The sequence below is a fragment of the Dermacentor silvarum genome, chromosome 4, assembly GCF_013339745.2.
Source record: "Dermacentor silvarum isolate Dsil-2018 chromosome 4, BIME_Dsil_1.4, whole genome shotgun sequence".
In the NCBI taxonomy this organism is placed as follows: Eukaryota; Metazoa; Arthropoda; class Arachnida; order Ixodida; family Ixodidae; genus Dermacentor; species Dermacentor silvarum.
The window spans coordinates 30,228,044-30,245,800 of NC_051157.2; the positions used below are offsets into that span (position 1 = coordinate 30,228,044).

The 17,757-nt window shown below is 46.2% G+C and overlaps 1 protein-coding gene across 1 annotated transcript in view; it reads right to left on the reverse strand.

Moving 5' to 3' along the window:
- Positions 1-17,757, reverse strand: part of LOC119449700 (relaxin receptor 1) — a 147,792-nt gene that overhangs the window by 20,264 nt on the left and 109,771 nt on the right. Inside the window, exons 3-14 of the mRNA XM_037712939.2 lie at positions 8,596-8,697; positions 6,425-6,539; positions 4,434-4,505; positions 4,273-4,341; positions 3,286-3,357; positions 3,138-3,209; positions 2,962-3,030; positions 2,777-2,848; positions 1,287-1,358; positions 555-626; positions 392-463; positions 251-322 (exon numbers count right to left, since the gene is read on the reverse strand). Of these exons, the coding sequence (XP_037568867.2) occupies positions 251-322; positions 392-463; positions 555-626; positions 1,287-1,358; positions 2,777-2,848; positions 2,962-3,030; positions 3,138-3,209; positions 3,286-3,357; positions 4,273-4,341; positions 4,434-4,505; positions 6,425-6,539; positions 8,596-8,697 (931 nt within the window). The remainder of the gene's footprint in view (positions 1-250; positions 323-391; positions 464-554; positions 627-1,286; positions 1,359-2,776; positions 2,849-2,961; positions 3,031-3,137; positions 3,210-3,285; positions 3,358-4,272; positions 4,342-4,433; positions 4,506-6,424; positions 6,540-8,595; positions 8,698-17,757) is intronic.

Consider the following 17,757-nt stretch of genomic DNA (forward strand, 5'->3'; position numbering starts at 1 on the left):
TTTGGCTTTCGTATTGTTAGGTTGCCGGGATATGCACTTAATCAAAATAAAGGCGCCAATTCCATTTTATTTTTATTTTGTAAGAACATGTGCGCTATACTATAGCCTGTCTCGTTACCCGCGGTCTCACCATGTGTACGTAGCACCATTGTCTTGCGTACACAGCACTGTACGTCTTGTGCTGTTGCGCTTGATTACGTCAAATTATTATTTTTTTCTCCTTGAATATAATGAAAGAAATTCCACTTACATGAACTCCAGCTTCGGCAAGTGCCGGAAATGTCGGATCTCAATGTTGTTAATTTCTATGCCGGATAGATTCCTGAGAATAGAAAACAGTAGGCGTAACTTGCACATGCAATATGACCACAGCAAAGCTATAGCTACTTACAGTGAGTTGAGGCTTCGAAGGTTGTGAAACAGTGTGACAGGCAGAGTCTTGATTGCGTTCGCCGACAGGTCACTGTAAGCATTTTTTTCTTATCAAATAAAACAGAGGAAAAGTAATACGCACGGAACTAATCTATTGTAGTATCGGGAATGCGCCAACTCACATCTTCTTAAGGTCTCGAAGGCCGTGGAACAAGCCAGGACGGACGAACGTTAAAAAATTGACAGCCAGGTCTCTGTAATGTCATACAAGAAAATAAACTAATTAGTATTTTAGCCTTCTTTACAGTTACTATTTTTGAACACACATTATTGAGCTCTTCATTAGTTAATGAGGATGACGAACGGAAGTGCACGCTACCATATGCCTTTGCTTATAAGTTATTCTTGTCTCTGGTTTAATGACGTTTAATGCGCGTAAATTCACTCAGTGAGTACAGTTCTATTATAATCTTTCGTGACTTTAAGAAGATTAGGATGAAATATTTTATGTCCTTTCAAAAAACGCTGTGCAATGTCGCACATTACATCACTTTACCAACTGATTTATTACATTAGTTTACTGACTATTAGGATCTTTACTAATTGATTTAATACTGTGTCATCTTGTTTTACCTATTAGCTCAACTGTGTAAAAATACATCTCAATTAAGTTTTCGTGGCACAGTCCTCACACGAATAGGTTCATCTTTACAAGGCCTGACGCCGCTAACACAGTGATGTAATATGCATAACAAATCCTACGTTGCTATCTATCCGGGTTAGTTGGAATAATGCACCTGGCATCCTTAGTTTGATTCATTTGATGATTTCACTACCACTTGAATATGGTGAGCTAAGTATATTTTGCAACAGAAGCCTAGCAAACAGCTTCTAACAAAATTACACAGACTTACATTTCCAGCATCTTCGTGTTATACCTGAACGCTTCTTCATGAACATCCATCAAATGGTTCTCTCGCAAAATTCTGCAATTTCCAGAGAAAAAATACTTGGTCAGAACGGTGATTGCAATAGGAATGAAGGTAACTTTATGACATCACGCAACCCAAAAAATAGCAGGTCAAAAACACAGCTGTATAAATTAAGAGACATGACTTCCGTGACAATGTAAAAACGTCTCCTACAATATTCCACCGCGATGCATCGCAAAAGAAGGCAGATTCTAAATTGTTATAGGTACCTGGTCATAAGGCTAGGCTGATCCGATTTTTCAACAAGTCTACACACATCTGCCACCTCTATCCCGTGTAACCATGAACAAGCACAGGGCCATCTATTTGGTTGGTTCAATATATGCCCATATGAAAGAATAGCCTTGTTTTATTAGTTTCCTCTGAATGGAAAGATCACTTTAAAAACCAGGAACTCATTTCCTTTCTGCACGAAGCAACATTACTGAGGTGTGAGCTAACGCAAATTGAAAGAGGACATTTCTCTTGACAACAGAAAAAAAACCTATACTACACTCGGTCTATCTTCGTACTTAGCACATTCCACAAAACGCGGAAACTAGAGTGAAGCAGCACCGAAGCTTTAAAGAAATAATAACAGTAACAAAACACGGCAAGAAAAGTCTATAATCTAAGAAAGTTCTTTATTCTCGAGCGTATTGACAGTCACCTGCTGAGAAGACAGGCGCTGAGGAAAAAAAAAGGAAAACAGGCGTAAGTGAAAAGATTATTCTTCTGCATTCACCTTTCTTTTTGCTAACTTGAAAACCACGTGTCGTCCTTTTTGAGAGGACATCGACCCCGCAGGTCGCGTATAAAGCCTTTCCCTGAACTCCACAAGAGGTTTAACACTTTTGCCTCTTCGGAAAGCGACCGCGCCACAAAAATAGGATGTTGGATACGATCTGGGAAACAGAATATTTTCCCTTCGGCAAGGAACCGGCTTCCTTGTTTCTTCTACATAATGTAAGCATTTTGACATTCTACTGCATTCGTAATAGAAATGTGGATTATCGGTAATTTCAATGAAGTTTATGACAAATCATAAAGTTTTCAAGGAAACAAGTGCTAACTTGCGTGAGGTCACTAACGAAAGTAATATTTTTGGTCCTTTATGCTCCCTACTTTACCGTCCATTTCAGTTATGGTCAGGCGTTGAATAAGCACTCGCATGTCTGACTAAAAGCTGTTAATCCTACGCCATAATCCGGCTTTTCACAAAGTTTCTGTTTGTGAGAGCATGTACATCCGGCGCACTTTGAACGGAAATGAAGCGACGCTCTTTAGCCATATGTCACCTTTTTATCACTTCATGCGCTTACCTGTCTTAAAACGCTGCAAGAAATTGTGGAACATTGACGTTATTATTCACAACAAACAGAAAGCCTTTTGTAGGCTTTTTAACTGTCGCTCCTAGCCCAGCAGATACTTACAGAGCTTCCAGGTTGAGAAGATTCTCAAATGTATCGGCGTGTATTACTTCAATCTCGTTCCTCTTGAGATCCCTGGTATAAAATATCGAGCATAAAGCGTTTGGTAAAGCTCAGTATTTCAGGATTAATAGTGGAGTTGCGGACAGCTACACATGCTCACAGATCAAATTACTATAGTTACGTACAGCCACGTGAGATATGCCAGCTCCGGAAAGGGCTTCGCTATCCTCTTCAGCCCATTTCCTTCCATGTTCCTAAGTGTAGAGGAAAGAATGACAGTGTAATACAAAAATGAGGACTTTACAAACATTGCGGAAGACACCTGGAAGACCACGACTTAAGTACAAGCAGTGAAACTTACAGAATCTCGAGTAGACGTAGGTCTTCAAGCACGTCAAAGTCGAACACGTCTAAACGGTTGTACTTCAGTGTCCTGAGAGATGAACACTGAACAATATATTGGCACCTGTCAACACATCTGCGTACAACGGCTTCGTTTTCGAACTTACAGCCAGACTAAGTTGAAGAGGCCGCTAAACGAATTTGCTTCTATATGAGAAATGTTGTTGTTTTCAATCGTCCTGCAAAAAAATGAAAATAAAACACTATATGCTTCACACATCTTCAAACACTCTATAGGCACCAGCTTAGAAAGCTCAAGATTTCTGCATTTTTTTAGGGTAGGTCTTTGCAATGGTATCAAATAAATGAAAACTGTTTACCCGAATGTGAAGACCGATAATTTATTTAATAAAATGAGAAAAACATTTATGAAGGCAAATATTTGCACGGTAAAGCCGTGCCGGCCCATACTGTCATGCTAATCTCTCCTGCCTGATGGACGCCATCACCACCAGTAAAATTGAAACAAGTCGCACTAATGACTGGTGTCTTACTCAAAGTGATTCTAATGGCAAGAGAAGCTTCGAGACATGCCTTTCTCGTGCGAGTCTCAGCTTATATAAGTTACAAAGACAAATATACTATACAGCTATCGTAACATCGGCACACTTCTGTAGTAATTTGGCTCGATTGAGCTTTTATCGCTACTGTGACTTCAGTCCTCGAATGACTGCTGCTGTTTTACCAAAATGAGCGAATAATGCGCCGAAAATAAAAAAAGAAAGGATGTGTAAAATGAGAGATTAATGCATCGAGCTTCCCCAGCCAAAGCATTGGGTTTCCTCGCTGTATACGTAAAACTAAATGATAACTATTGTTCCTGTTGCACGAAAGCTCCGAGACTAGTGATAACTTGAGAACCAAATTTGGTGGGAACCACTTTTAATGGTTGTAAGCCTTGATCTAATTTTTTACGAGATTTTTGACGTTCGTTTGACGAAAACTTCTTTGACGAGTGGGAAGAAGGAGCAGTGACGAACGCTTGTGTCATCATTGAAAAAAAATGAAATAGCGATCGAAAAATAATCAGGAACCATTCTAATGCACTATTAAGCATCACACCATTGAAAATAGATAACTTAAAAGCACATTACATGATTCGTAGCATATCCAGCCCACGAAACGCCCCAGGTCGTATACCGGTAATAGAGTTTACAATCATCCTGAAATAAAATGCACATGTTAGTACTATTTGCACAATAGCGCTTCCATGGGGAAATGTTATGGTCCTTCTGCTAAGCATAGTCGCACTCACAGGCTTGTTAAATTCGTGTAGCCGTAGAATGCGCCCGAAGGCAGAATTCCCATGCTGTTGTTTGTAAACGTACTGGAAACAAGAAAAGAAAATAGAATGTTCAGTTGTTGCTGCCGCTAATGCTGCTGCATCTGCTGTCGACGTTGAAGGTAATGATAACAATAAATTATTTGCATCAGAGTACACAATGAAGATCAGTTGCAGAAGCTGTCCGCAACGACAGCTTGACTATGCCGAACGCCCGAACTACATTAACGGCTTGATATACATGGTGTCCCAACTATCATGCAGCAAAATATAAAATTATGCAAATATCACGTAGCTGGACAGAACCAAGGTAATGTTGTTTGCCGTCGCTTGGAGATATCGAATAATTTTTTTGCATTCCGCCTAATTACTTAATTAGTCTTTACTATTAAATAACTTCCCAAATATTATAATTAGGTAAAAAGTGTCAATGAGAGCAGCACGAAAAACTCCCGATATAGCTTTCTGTTGCTCAATACGTGCTACATAACAGTTTTTCCGAGCGTAAAAGAAGCCCATGAATACACGTAAAATTGCCGCGAGACTGGCCGCTCGAGGCACTTTGCGTGCATTCGTGGGCTTTCACACACACACAAAAAAAAATAATACACTTTTACAAGATTACAAGAAAACTCTTGCAAGTTCTGTATTTTAGAACAAAATAGACGAAAATGTTTGTAATTTGTGATGTTTCACAAAAATGAAAAAAAAAAAACTGACACAACCTAATCACATAGATCTCTGAATATTATGCGCCTAAGGTCGGACCCGCCTTATTTTGGCCAATAATACGTTTAGTTTGCCCTTTTAGTGTGTGTAGGTCATATGTAGTACTGTATGCATGCAGCGTTAGCAAACTGTCGACTATTCATCGTCTCTTAAAATGAAGAACGCCGACGCATTAGTTTAAGTAGGATCCTAGATGTTGTGAGACGTTGCGGAAGCAGACTTAGTGGTTATTTAAAGTACATCATTGGAGAAGTAATATGTTGTAACGGCATGGTGGCTTAGACGACCAGTCTTTCAGATAGTAACAGTTGCTGAAAAAGGCTGTGTGTGGTGGTAACATATGAAAACATTACTATTTGATTAGTGAGCAACTTTTTAACAGTTATTTATCATCATCGAGCGCTGCGTTTCTCAGATAATACAACTTCCCACACGCGATGCAAGTTTTTCCGGGGACAGTGGCCTCTTCGGCAGGCAGTAGGACAGCCTCGGCAATTTACCGAACATCGGAGCGCTCAAGTGGAACAAACGGCACAGATTCTTGCAAGGTCAGAAGAATCGCCACAACAAACCTCGGGCATGGTACATAACCCATCAAACGGGGTTTCGTGAAGTTGCGAAGCAATATCAATATACAGTTGAAACTGACGAATTCAAACACTCGAGACGTGAGTGATCTCGGGCAAACGCTGCTTTTGCTAAGCATCTTGCATGTACCATTTTCTCGCGCTTTTCACAACTGTACACGTAGGCTGCACACGCACTCGGCACTAAGGCTCAGAACAACTTCAAGAACGAGCTATACTAATTATTTCGGTAATGCGGAACGCCGCATGTCAAAAGACAAATGCGATTCTAGCACACATTTCGCTCATGCAGCCTACCTCCTCCTCTTGTGATTTTGTATATTTTTTGCCAAACTACGCTATATAACTCTTCAGAAAGTCCTCTTAAAACAACATATAAACTTGCTACCCATGTAGTACGGGATCACAGTAATAGAAAAGTAGCACTCGGCGTAAACATTTAGATAATCTATATATAAGAAATCATAATATAATAAATTAAGATATAATCTATTAGATGTATACTTATATTGGATAAAGATAAAAGGTAATACAGAAATCGGATTTGGGATTGACATTCAAGTACAGTGCGGGTAGCTACTCAGAAAGCTAGCGGATGTGTCATTCGGCATGCAACAATCAAACAAAGAAACATGCGGAAACTCTTACAGACGGGTGACATCGGGTATCGCCCTCGGGACCTGGGTAAGGTTCGAATTTTGGCAGAACACTCTGCTCTTTGAGTGAAGATCACAGTAACAAGCCTTTGGAACATCGGTGCGATCTGCAAGTCAGGGAATGAAAATGGTTACTCAGGTAATCACCCGTATATTATTACAATCAACAAGGCTTAGAATCATCTTAGTACAGACACGTTCTGAAAGATGCGCAGCTGGTATTTGGTCCGCTACCATGATACGTTACGTGGTGAAGCCCTGTAAAATATTCTGACGAGCGATGGTCATTGCGTCGCCATTGAAACGTGGTTATTGATGCGAAAGCATCAAGTAGCCCACTGAGCGAAAAAGCCGGCGGCGTCTGTAGCAGCGAAATGGCACCTAAATTCCCCTTGACTGCGACACCACATCACTAGCGCCACGTCACCAGCGACTGAGCCCAGCGGGCGAAACGGAACACCTGATTCAGCGACAGCGCGCCTGGTGTTCTGTGAAGGCAGAAAGCTCTCGGAAGCAGGGGCGAGGTCCGTATCTCTCTCTCTCTCTCTCTCACCCCTACTGGGCTTAGCTGCTACGCGCGCCTGCCGGCCTTGGTGGCCGCAGCTGCTTCCTCGGTCTCTCGTCGGGCAGGACGTCGGTTACATGCGGCATTGGCACCGCAGGCTGCTGCTTGCAGGCTCGGGCAACACGTACCGCTATGGAGTCCGAAGCATCTACATCGTCGGCGGCCGCGAACTCGGTAGTATACGAAACGTGGCCGTCCACGCCAGTACACTACAGACGAAGTAAGGGAGCGGAAGAACGTAGCTAAACGAGCGGAGGGGCAGGCAGCGAAATTCGCCATCGTCGTCGACTCTCCCTACACACGGCGGGCGAAACGAGCATCAACGCGTAAATTACTAGCAGCGCAAAACTCGAGGGATCGCTCAGCGGCGTTCAGTTGGACATTAATGCTTTCGCATGCACAACTCATATGAAGTGCTCAGGTCTCCTCGCATTTTTTTAACGTTTTCGACGTGGATACAATACAATGGTGCTTCTGTGAGCTTTTCGTTTCCTCTTTCTGTTGTAATAAGACCCAGACCAACCAGGGGCCCTATAACGTAAAATGAATCCAAACTGTTTTGATTCCAAGCTCCTGACGTCAAATTTGCGTAACCACCGACGCTAGCATCGGGCAGTGACCCGCAGCGTTGTCTGAACAACCCAGTCCAACACTCTCCTCGTTTATAGGAGGTCACCTTCGTTCGCTTTCAAAACCAGTAACATTGTCTACACTCAGCTGTTTTTCTTATCTAATTGGCTGACAAGAGGCGAGGAGCACGCTCTAGTGGAGAGGCTTTCGATGGGGCCGAGCCAGCACAGTGAAAATAGATAACCGCATGAAGAGGGTGGTGCCGGCTTCTCCGATTGGTCCGCTTCGCCTTACTTAGCTTGCGGTGGCTGGTCGAAAATCGCGGCGGCGTGCAACGGAAGGATTAGAATGCCGCTAAAATGGATCCCCAGCAAGGAAGAGTTGGCAGAGCGAGGTCGTATGCATGCCGAAACGGCTCGACAACGTTTTACTGCCACGCAAGAAGGTTTATCATGCGCAAATAAATACATGCTCACCGGCAGGTGTGAGTAGCGAGGGCCTGAGCGATCGGCGGGCAGCCATCTTCTATTCCTTTCGGAACGGGGCAGACTGTTGCTATTTAGAAAATTTTTCAGTTTTGTTCACCATATTAATGCATTTTTTCGCGTACACGTCACTTTGTCGCGTGAGTTCACGCGTTTTTGTGAGGTCGCGCGACAGACAGGCGAAGTGGGCGTAGCCAGAAAACATTGGACCAATAGTAGATGGCTAATGGTGAAAAGGCGTCGAATCAGGAATGGTTATTTTTCCTTTGTGCGGTTTAATCATGCAGAATAAGTGTGTACACGTATTTTCATATGGAGAACTATTGTGGTTTTCGTTACGTCGCGTGAAAGACAGGCAAAGTTGGGAGTGGCCCGAAAATGTTTTGACCAATTGTGTAAGCTGATTGCAGAAATTAGAATCAAAACAGTTTGGAATCATTTTACGTTAGAGCGCCCCAGCAGTGCTTCGTCACAAAAGAAGTAGTAAGATTCAACGCAAGGTGATGCATTCCAGCGATTATGAAGATAAAAGCATGTGCTTACTGCAGGAGAACCGAGGGGACGAATCTTGTGTCCTGCTGATATTGTGCGCACTCCAGTTGAACAACACGCCTAGTACCGCTGAGAGACCTCCGTGCAGGTCAGCTGAAATCAAGCAGGCAATAAAAGCGCGGTTACAGTCGCTGCATTCGGTAAAAAACGCAGTTTCTGATCAGTAAATTTTCAAGCGAAGCTTGTATTGCCTCACAAGTTTCGGTGGTGGGGGTGTCACGCTAAAACCCTTCCGAAAACTTATCGAAAACTTGCGTCTCGTTCATTTGGTATATACCAAAATTGGCATGGAAGGGTACGAATGTATGACTAACATGACTGATAGGTTATGACATCAATAACATCACATGCTCGTCAGTTACGTCACGATTAACGATAATAAAATCACGTGTGGCGCATATTCAGTGCGCGTATGAGCCAGGGACAAGAAAGAAAGAAAGAGAGAAGGAAAGAAAGAAATCACGTGTGGTATAAGCCAGGGATATTTATTTAGAGAAAGGAAAAGAAGAAATCCACGTGTGGTGCATACCAGCAGGTATGAACCAGGGATATGCGGGTATGCGTCAGGGACAAGAAAGAAAGAAAGAAAAAAGAAAGAAGACCCGACTGCTCCTAGAGTAGAGCAGGTACGGGGAACGCTGCGCCGGCGCCGGATCACGTCACGCGCGCGGCCATTCAAGGTCGGTTGGTGTGTCGTGGGGACGAAAAGGGAAGAAAAGGGGGTTGGAGTGCGCGCTCCGCCGGGCTTCCCTCGCCTCCGATGAGTTTCGGCGCCCGGATGGGAAGTCCCCGCGTGGTGAGTTCTGCCGAGGAGCAGGCTGCGTTTGAGCAACGGTGCCGCGAACTCGCGCAGGAAAGGGCTCGTCGTCGACGTGCCGATTCTAGCGTGAGGGCTCCCGAAGCCCAGGCGAAACGTCAGCGAAGAGCCGGGGACCCCGAGTTGAGGGAGGGCGATGTTGAGGCCAAACGTCAGCGAAGAGCCGCCGACCCTGAGTTTAAGGCAAACGAAGCGGAACGCCTGCGACAGCGTCGTCTTGCCACAAGCTTCGCTTACCCCCATTTTCTCGACAGGGGAAGGGCTCTGAATTTTGTTCAAGCGAAGCTTGTATTGCCTCACAAGTGTTGGCGGTGGCGGTGGTGGTGGTGCTCTCACTGTAAAAAGTGTGCTGCACGTGGTGATAGTGCAGAAATTGTCCAAGCCCAATGACACATACCCCTGCGGGCTCAGGGACCTGTAACGCGCCTTTGAACTACCCTTGTCACACGTGGGATCCAAAGATACAAAATCACCAACTCTTCCCCTGTCGAGAAAATGGGGGTAAGCGAGAAGCTTGTCGTCCGATTCTAGCGCGAGGGCTTCCGAAGCCCAGGCAAAACGTCAGCGAAGAGCTGCGGACCCCGAGTTGCGGGAGCGCGATGTTGAGGCCAAACGTCAGCGAAGAGCCACCGCCCCGGAGTTAAAGCCAAACGAAGCGGAACGCCTGCGACAGCGTTGTCTTGCCGCAAGCTTCGCTTATCTCCATTTTCTCGACAAGGGAAGAGCTCTGAATCACCACCACCGGTGACACTTGTGAGACAATACAAGCTTCGCTTGAAAAAGAAACAAATTGTAAGGTTTTGCAAACGCGAGCTGACGCTGGCCACATTGGTCTTCTGGCTTATTCGTAGCTCCTACTCACCAAATAGCTTAGGAATATCACGAAGTACAACGCTCGCACCCATGTCGAGGATAAACATCGGTGACAATCTCTACGTTATCTCTTAGCAAAGCGATTACATAAAGCTTCGCGAGTAGGAGGCAACTACGTGCTCTTCCAAATAAATATTGTGGCCGCTTTAATGAGAGAAGCCTTTTAGGCCCTTAAGTTAATTGTCAATCGCATTTGGCCGAAGCTACGAATTTTTCTATTAAGTGGACGCTAAATACAAACACATAATGAGTTTAGATTGATAAAGTACCTTCAGTACTCTATCTTTGTTAACTTAGCGGTAGGGGGTTGATTACATGAAGAGAACATTAAGGTTAAATTTTATCATTTTTTAAATGTCGCTTATTACACCAGGGCCGGTAAGTCACTGTGACGTCATGAATTTGATTTTTTTCTAGTTTTGCTCATTGTAGCGGAATATCTAGAAACTTGGCCTCCCTCTCCTTATTTTTTTTTTCTTTCCCTATTCGCCTGTACGATGAAGGCCGCCATGACGCAAGCAGAACTCAACGCAGAAGCGACACTTGTCATTTGAGCACAAACAGTGACTGAAATGTATGTCGGCGATTTTTATTGTGAGGTGCCCATGCATGGCAAATCACATAAATTAGAGGGGACATTGGGAGACCAAGGACGGTGGGCACAGCCATCGAATCGCAATCCTTAACAGAGGTTGAAAAAGCTGCTCGATGCTTCTTATGATGCTCCAGACACCGGAAGTAAACCTAAGTGATGTTCTCCCGGTAACAAGTCTACGACATCGAATACGTGTTCTATCGAAACAGGGCTGCCGCGACACGAACACTCGCATACGCCCACGTATGCCCATTAATAGCGGAGGCAGGGAAGTCCGCTGGAACTTGATCAAGACCCTCCTTCGTAGTGCCAACGATCGAAAGGTCTCCGGCGCGGTGGCCTTTCGGGTCGAAGCCTTTGTCGTCTCCGAGAAGCCGTCGTCTCGCGGAGGCGTAATTGTCTCTCGCGCGAAGCGCATCTTGGCAAGTTGGTCGCAACGGGCATTAAAAAAAAAGGCAGATGCACCGACCAGGGCGCATCGTGATATACGACGAAGGGACGCCCCCGACAGACCACAATGAGCCGCCGGCTGGCCTCATACCAGACGGCAGCTGGAAGCGAATGCATGGGCTATAGGGAGAACGAGCGAAGTAGCTCGCGCGATTCCGCGATGGACTGGCTCCGATCCATCTTTAGCCTCTGCCAGAGCCGCGCCGATCGCGGCACACCGAAATACGCGGCCAGCGGCGCGAAGCCATGATGAATCGCTCTGCGCCGATATGTCCACAGCGAATACCCCTCGGCGTTTCCTCTCCTAGTGCCTTGTGTGTGCTACACCGCAACTATAAGCTCGATCAGTTCTTTCGATGACTATACGGCGCCGAATGTGCGCGCGTCCGCGATCGAGTAGCTCGGCTCCGAACAGTCTCGGGCATGTGTTCGCTTGTGTGTGGGGCTCATCAATCTCTGCCTGAGATTTCTGCATCTGTTTTGCGGCACCACAGTGACCGGCGAGTGTACGCATATATAGCGTAGGCGCCGGTCATTACGTCGGCAACAGCGCTCACGTGGTCGGTCGGGTAATGGAAAGGAGGCCTCCCGGTTATGCAGGGTGCTGTGGCCCAGGTGAAGGACCGCCTATCTCGTGCTATATATGCTGGCTTTTGTCGCAAACTGGCGCAATTATACCCGAGGGCATATGTAGTGTATGAAATAAAACAAAATCTTGCCGGCATTTCTTTCGCCCTAAGGGCGAAGCAATGAATGCGATAGCAACACAGCAATGTCATACGATGTAAGGTGAGCGGCTTTGGTAGCAATATGAATTGTAGTAAACATGAGCTGATTAAGTAAGCAGGTGTGCTGCGGCGTAAGTAGACCGACATGAAGAGAGACTCGATGACCATGCACGAGAAGGCGCGTGTGAAACGGTGGTGTTGATGAGAAGCGCTTCCCGTGGGCAGCGCGCGTGCGAAGGGACACACCTGTAGCGCTGCACTGCCGATCCGGGCAGCATTACATGTGTAGCGTGCGTTGGAAAATGTGGCCCGACTATTACTAACTGAACGAACAAGCGTGGTGTGAGCGCGCACAAACAAACATGAATAGATCGCACTGAATGACTGCAGACAACGACTGTCAAAACGCTGGCAGCAAGCAGCGGGCGAAGGTACGTGCGGTCTATCGCTTCAACGGAAACTGAGCGGCCAGTGCATAAAGGTCACAGCCGTGTGGAGATAAGAGACGGTGCGGCGAGCGACGAGCGCGGTTGCTGGCAGAGGAAAAGAGCGCCCCCCTCCCCCCCCCCTCACCCCGCTCCCTCCGGCGCTGGCTTCCCGCTTCCTTGCTTGCGCGTGGGAGAGATAAGAGACCGTGCGGTCGAGCGACGAGCGCGGTTGTTGGCACAGTAGAAGTGCCCCCCCCCCCCCCCGCTCCCTCCGGCGCTCGCTTCCCGCTTCGTTGCTTGCGCGTGGCAGATTGAGTGCGTTCGCTCTCCGTGATAGCGCGCGTCCCCGCACGCTTCCGCTCGGGCATACGGCGCGCGGTGAAGATGTTATCTATACGGAACCTCACGGCGACGGCGACGGCGACGACGACGGCTACGGCGACGGCGACGGCTACGGCGACGGCGACGCCGACGGCAGAAATCCGGTTGAAGTGTCCATATAATTGCTATCGCAATAATAAAACAAAATCTTGCCGGCATTTCTTTTTTTCGTGCATGCAATGCGTAGAGATGACGCTTAGGTGCGGCTTTTCGTACGCGCCACGAGATACTGGAACCACCGACATGCACAACGGAAACACGTGATGCGCCTCTGTATGATTAGGCCTCCAGCAGTTCATCATTGCTTATGACACGACCTGTCCATGCTTTCTCAGTTAAGTTCATTTCTCGCTGTGCCTCGGAAGGTTATATAGCGGTCGAATACGTTTTTTGACCACGTGCGACCTGAGTTCAATGAGACGAAAGCCAAATATTTTTCGCAACTCTGCATTAAGTATAACGATCTGCTTATTTCGCAGACACATCGTTAGCGGCGGCGAACCTATGTAGTAAATGGGCGATAATCACTGATTAACTATTAATTATCTAATATTCCGCGTTTGCTCTATGAGGAAGTCCGTAGAGGAGGCGCCCGCACCTCTTTTCACCCTCCGAAATCGCCAAGCCTTAGCACACAGGTGTTTATGTGTATCGCCTCAACTTCAATACAGCAGCCTTGGTAAGAAGATGAACCGGTGGCCTCGTGCTCAGTCGCAGAACACCATAGCCATAGAGTCCCTCTGGTGGAGAGAGACCTCTCGAAATTAAAGCTATAGCTTCAAGATTTCTACTAAGCGGACATGTTATATGGACTGATCAGCTTCGATTGCGCAATTGTAACACATTAATGTTACGATCAAATTTGAAATCTCGTCGAGCGCGCTAAACTTTGCGCATTTCACTTCTTGTCAGCAACGACCACCTGAAGGAGGCGTCCTCTGTTATGAAAAGTTTGCAGGCTAGAACAAGAATGAATTTACCATTTTGTTATGTCGGAGCTTCCGGTAAGTCCTACTTCCGCGTGTGATACGAAAACTTCGCCGATTGCAACCTAAAGATCGATCTTGAATTGCAAGCGCTAAGCAACGAATGAAAATATTGATATAGGAATTTGCGGGGAGAAACAAAGTACGTCGTGATGATAGAATCCAGGAAATTCAATTTGAAGTTCAACGATTATACGAACTCGATTTTTGCCTGTACATTTTTTTTTTCGTGGCATGCCGCTCCCTTACCTAATGCCCTCAGATAAAAAAGAAAAGATAATAATAAATTTCCAGTGGAAGCGGGCCCTACCCTGTAAAGTCATAATGGAAGAAAGTCAATTGCGAAATCAATAAAAAAAAGTACAAAAGCACTTCACCACTTCCCGTACTTCCCGACATGGCTGATAGTTGGCAAGCCTATCTGTAGCTATTGTGACTGAAACATTTTATTTCTCCAGACTCATTTTGCAATTCCACACCAATGAATGGAATTGCACTTCCCAAAGAACTCCACTTTTGTGTGCCAGAAAAAGGGTCCCATTTCGTCTCACGTAGGCGAAAATGGAGGATATTTCGCAAAAGTTCGAGTCAATATCTACTGAGCAGATTGTTTTCCTCTCAAAGCTTATACCACACGCTCCTCTTTGTGACCATGTTTCTGCTTGAGGCTGACTTCATATCCGTCTGAATAGGGAGCTTATTATTAAGACATCTGAAGAAGCAGCTTGCCGTCCAAGCAGATGACCAGACCGCATGAAACCGAATCATCAAAGTTGAGTGGAATTGTAGAAGCCCTAGAAATGGTCTGGCCAGTGCAAGTGCTTTCGCCGGCCGTGTTTTCAGAACTGATGATGTCCTCTCTTTTATGGCTTCTGAATGTTATCGGCTCGTCGGTTTGCTTCCAGCTTGTAGGGGAGATCATATTTGGTGCTTCGTGTATGATAGCGTACTTTCTCTATCGTTAACCAGGTTAGCATTCGGGAGTGGCGGGTGCCTGTCTCAAGGATCAGAATTTGAGAAGTGCTGTGTGCGCGTGAGGTACGTGGTTGAAAAGGAGGGGAAGGGGGGAGGAGGGAGGGAGGTAGGGGAGGATGGGTAGGTGATAGGCATGTCCCAGAATTCTCAGGTTTTTCAAAGATAGTTCACTGCGCTCTCTGAAAGGGGGTAGCATGGCAGTAGTACAAATCCTAAGACAAATAGATTCATCTGACCAACGTAAGAATAGTGCATAGAGGAACCGCGCACCTAGCGAGTGCAGCCGAATGACATCGACGTTGAAGTTCAACGTCCCGGCAGATAACACATTTCTTCATCTCGCGAGCTTACACTTGAGTGTCAGATTAAAGCAGGAATAAACATGTCGTGCCGGAATGAATCATATGTCATGCTTCTTAAAAGCGATATCATGCTCTGCATTGAAACATTGGCAGTGTTAATTAGAATTTCGGGAGATGGGTAGCTCGTTAATAGTTGCTTGATCTGTAAGAAAGTAGCAAATTCTGGCGGCTTCTACACATGAATAGCGATAACGTGCACTTCTTGGCATCCACACAGAACGTCTCGCTGTATTTTTCATTCATAATTTTAATGAACACCATGAGTCTGTGCTGGTTGCTAACATCATAAATTTATGCTTTCTGTCATGGTGGCTCAGTGACTATGACGTCCCACTGCTTACAACAAGGTCGCGGGTGAGATTCCCAGAAGACGCGACCGCGTTGTGATGCGGGTAGAATGCAGAGATGCTCGTGTACTGAGCATTGGTCTTCTAATTAAAGAAGCCCAAGACCTTGATTAGGTGATATCTTGTTTGCACAAGCCAGTATAAGTGACAAAGATAGTGTCAGGGTACAAGCGGCACTTTTCTAGTCTATAAGTACAGTACGGCATACTACTTCGTCAACTTAGGACACCAGCTAGGCATACGCGCGCAAGGCACGTTTAAATTAACGCTCGTTTCACAACGCCCTTTTCAATTAGACGCTGAGGAGTGTGACACTCTTGGTCGTTACTCATAGACATGTGCAGCATACCCAGCGTTATGAGAAACTTCAGTCATCACTACTCTGTGAAAGAGCCAAGTCAGACGTCATATTTCGCCATATACGGGACCCCGCTTTCAACAAGACGCGTCAAGAAGCCGTATAGTAAAGCCCGCGCACGCTGAGCCAACCGTCTCGAGGAACACAGGAGAAATGTGATGCCATAAGGAGCAGAAATAAACGCGACCCTCGCAGCTTTATTGCCGAATGACCGGGCTGAAAAAGAAAAGAACATCCTCTCCGTTGTGTCCTGTCAGTATAAGCGAGCTTTTGCCGTCGAACTTGGTTTAATCAGACGACGCGCTACGAGCTGCAGCCTCGCGGGACAATGGTTCGGCGCAACGCGACATGAACAGGACAGGCCTGTTTACCTTTCCTCACGACCAAACTATAGTAGCAAAAGCGCCGGGTCGTTGAACGGCGCGGCCCGACGAACGCGGCAAGGGCAACGGACCGTGTTCGTCTGCAGGTCAGAAGACGACCCGACGTCGGGGCACGGTTAGGTGCCGTGTCGTGCGCCTCTTTTCCTTCCTTCCACTCCTTCGAATGGCGCACCAGTGGTCGAGCTAGGAATTTAAACCCAGACCCCTCGATCTTGAAACCAGCACTTTGAACGTAAGTAGACTCGAAGTCCGGAAATTCATACGAGTACAAAAGGAAGAAAGTTCGCAACCGCGCTGATTTGTGCGATCGGTGATGTAAGTTTAGTTGAGAAATTTGGGCGATGCAAAATACCAGGAATCAAGACGAGGAGAGTAATTGGCGAGTAAGTGTGACACGACGGAAAAAAAGCGACACATGATGACGTTGCGATGATTTTTTCCACCATGGCACAAACCCGCCCAGGGACTGCGGAACCGAGGAGGGGGGGGGGGGGGGGGGACATTTTTCCAGAGGGGGCAGGGCCCCCCACCCACTGTTTATGCTGAAATGAAATTTTTTACAGGAGCTACGGTTAAATTTTCAAACTGGTGGTTGTGTGGACCAATCCTTTCCAGAAGGCCGGTGATCAACAGGACGTACAACGGTGGACATGATGACCGGTTAAGAAGCCACATAATTAAGGCATGCCACTCAACGTACCAGTAACCAACCTCTTAATTAAATCACAACTACGCGAACAGACGCACAAAAAATTGGCGGAATATTGACTTACACATGGCGAGGGAACAACAACACATCAATGGATAAAAAACATTTCCCTCATGCCACCGCACTTCCCTACAAAATAATACACAAGCCAGGCAATCACCGGACACTGTATATTTCCAAACTACCTCTTAAGATCCAACAAAAATGACCATAACTCTTGCAATTGCGGCAAACCTGCACAAAAGATTTGTGACCAGCTCATAGACTGCCTCCTAACAAGACAGAAAAGACTTCTCCTGACACGCAAATATCCAAACACCACAGAATACAAACCTGAAATAAGCAAACACCAGGGTACCAGGTCGCAAGGAACTGCGACGTCGTCGGCGACGCCCAGAACATTGTAAAGGATGTTTCCAATGCAATCCTCGAATCGAAGAACAGGAAGACTGTTTATTCGAGCGTTGTACTTCCTCCGGGTAATGATGCCGGTGAGCAGGATTGTTCGAGGCCGAACGCTCTACTGCTACCACTGTGTCCAACGAGGTGGACAGTCCGAGCAAAATCAATGGAGAAGTCCGTTGAGAACTATGAAAGGGTGCAGGCGACTTTGCAGGAGCTGGTGCAAGTTCAAAGCTTTCTCAGTGGCACCAGAAAGCTAGACAGCCATAAAAGGATATGAGAAAGTATTAAAGAAGTTCGAAACTTTATTGAGTACCAACCTTTCTATAGCCCTGTTTGGCCCATGCGAGGAATTAGCG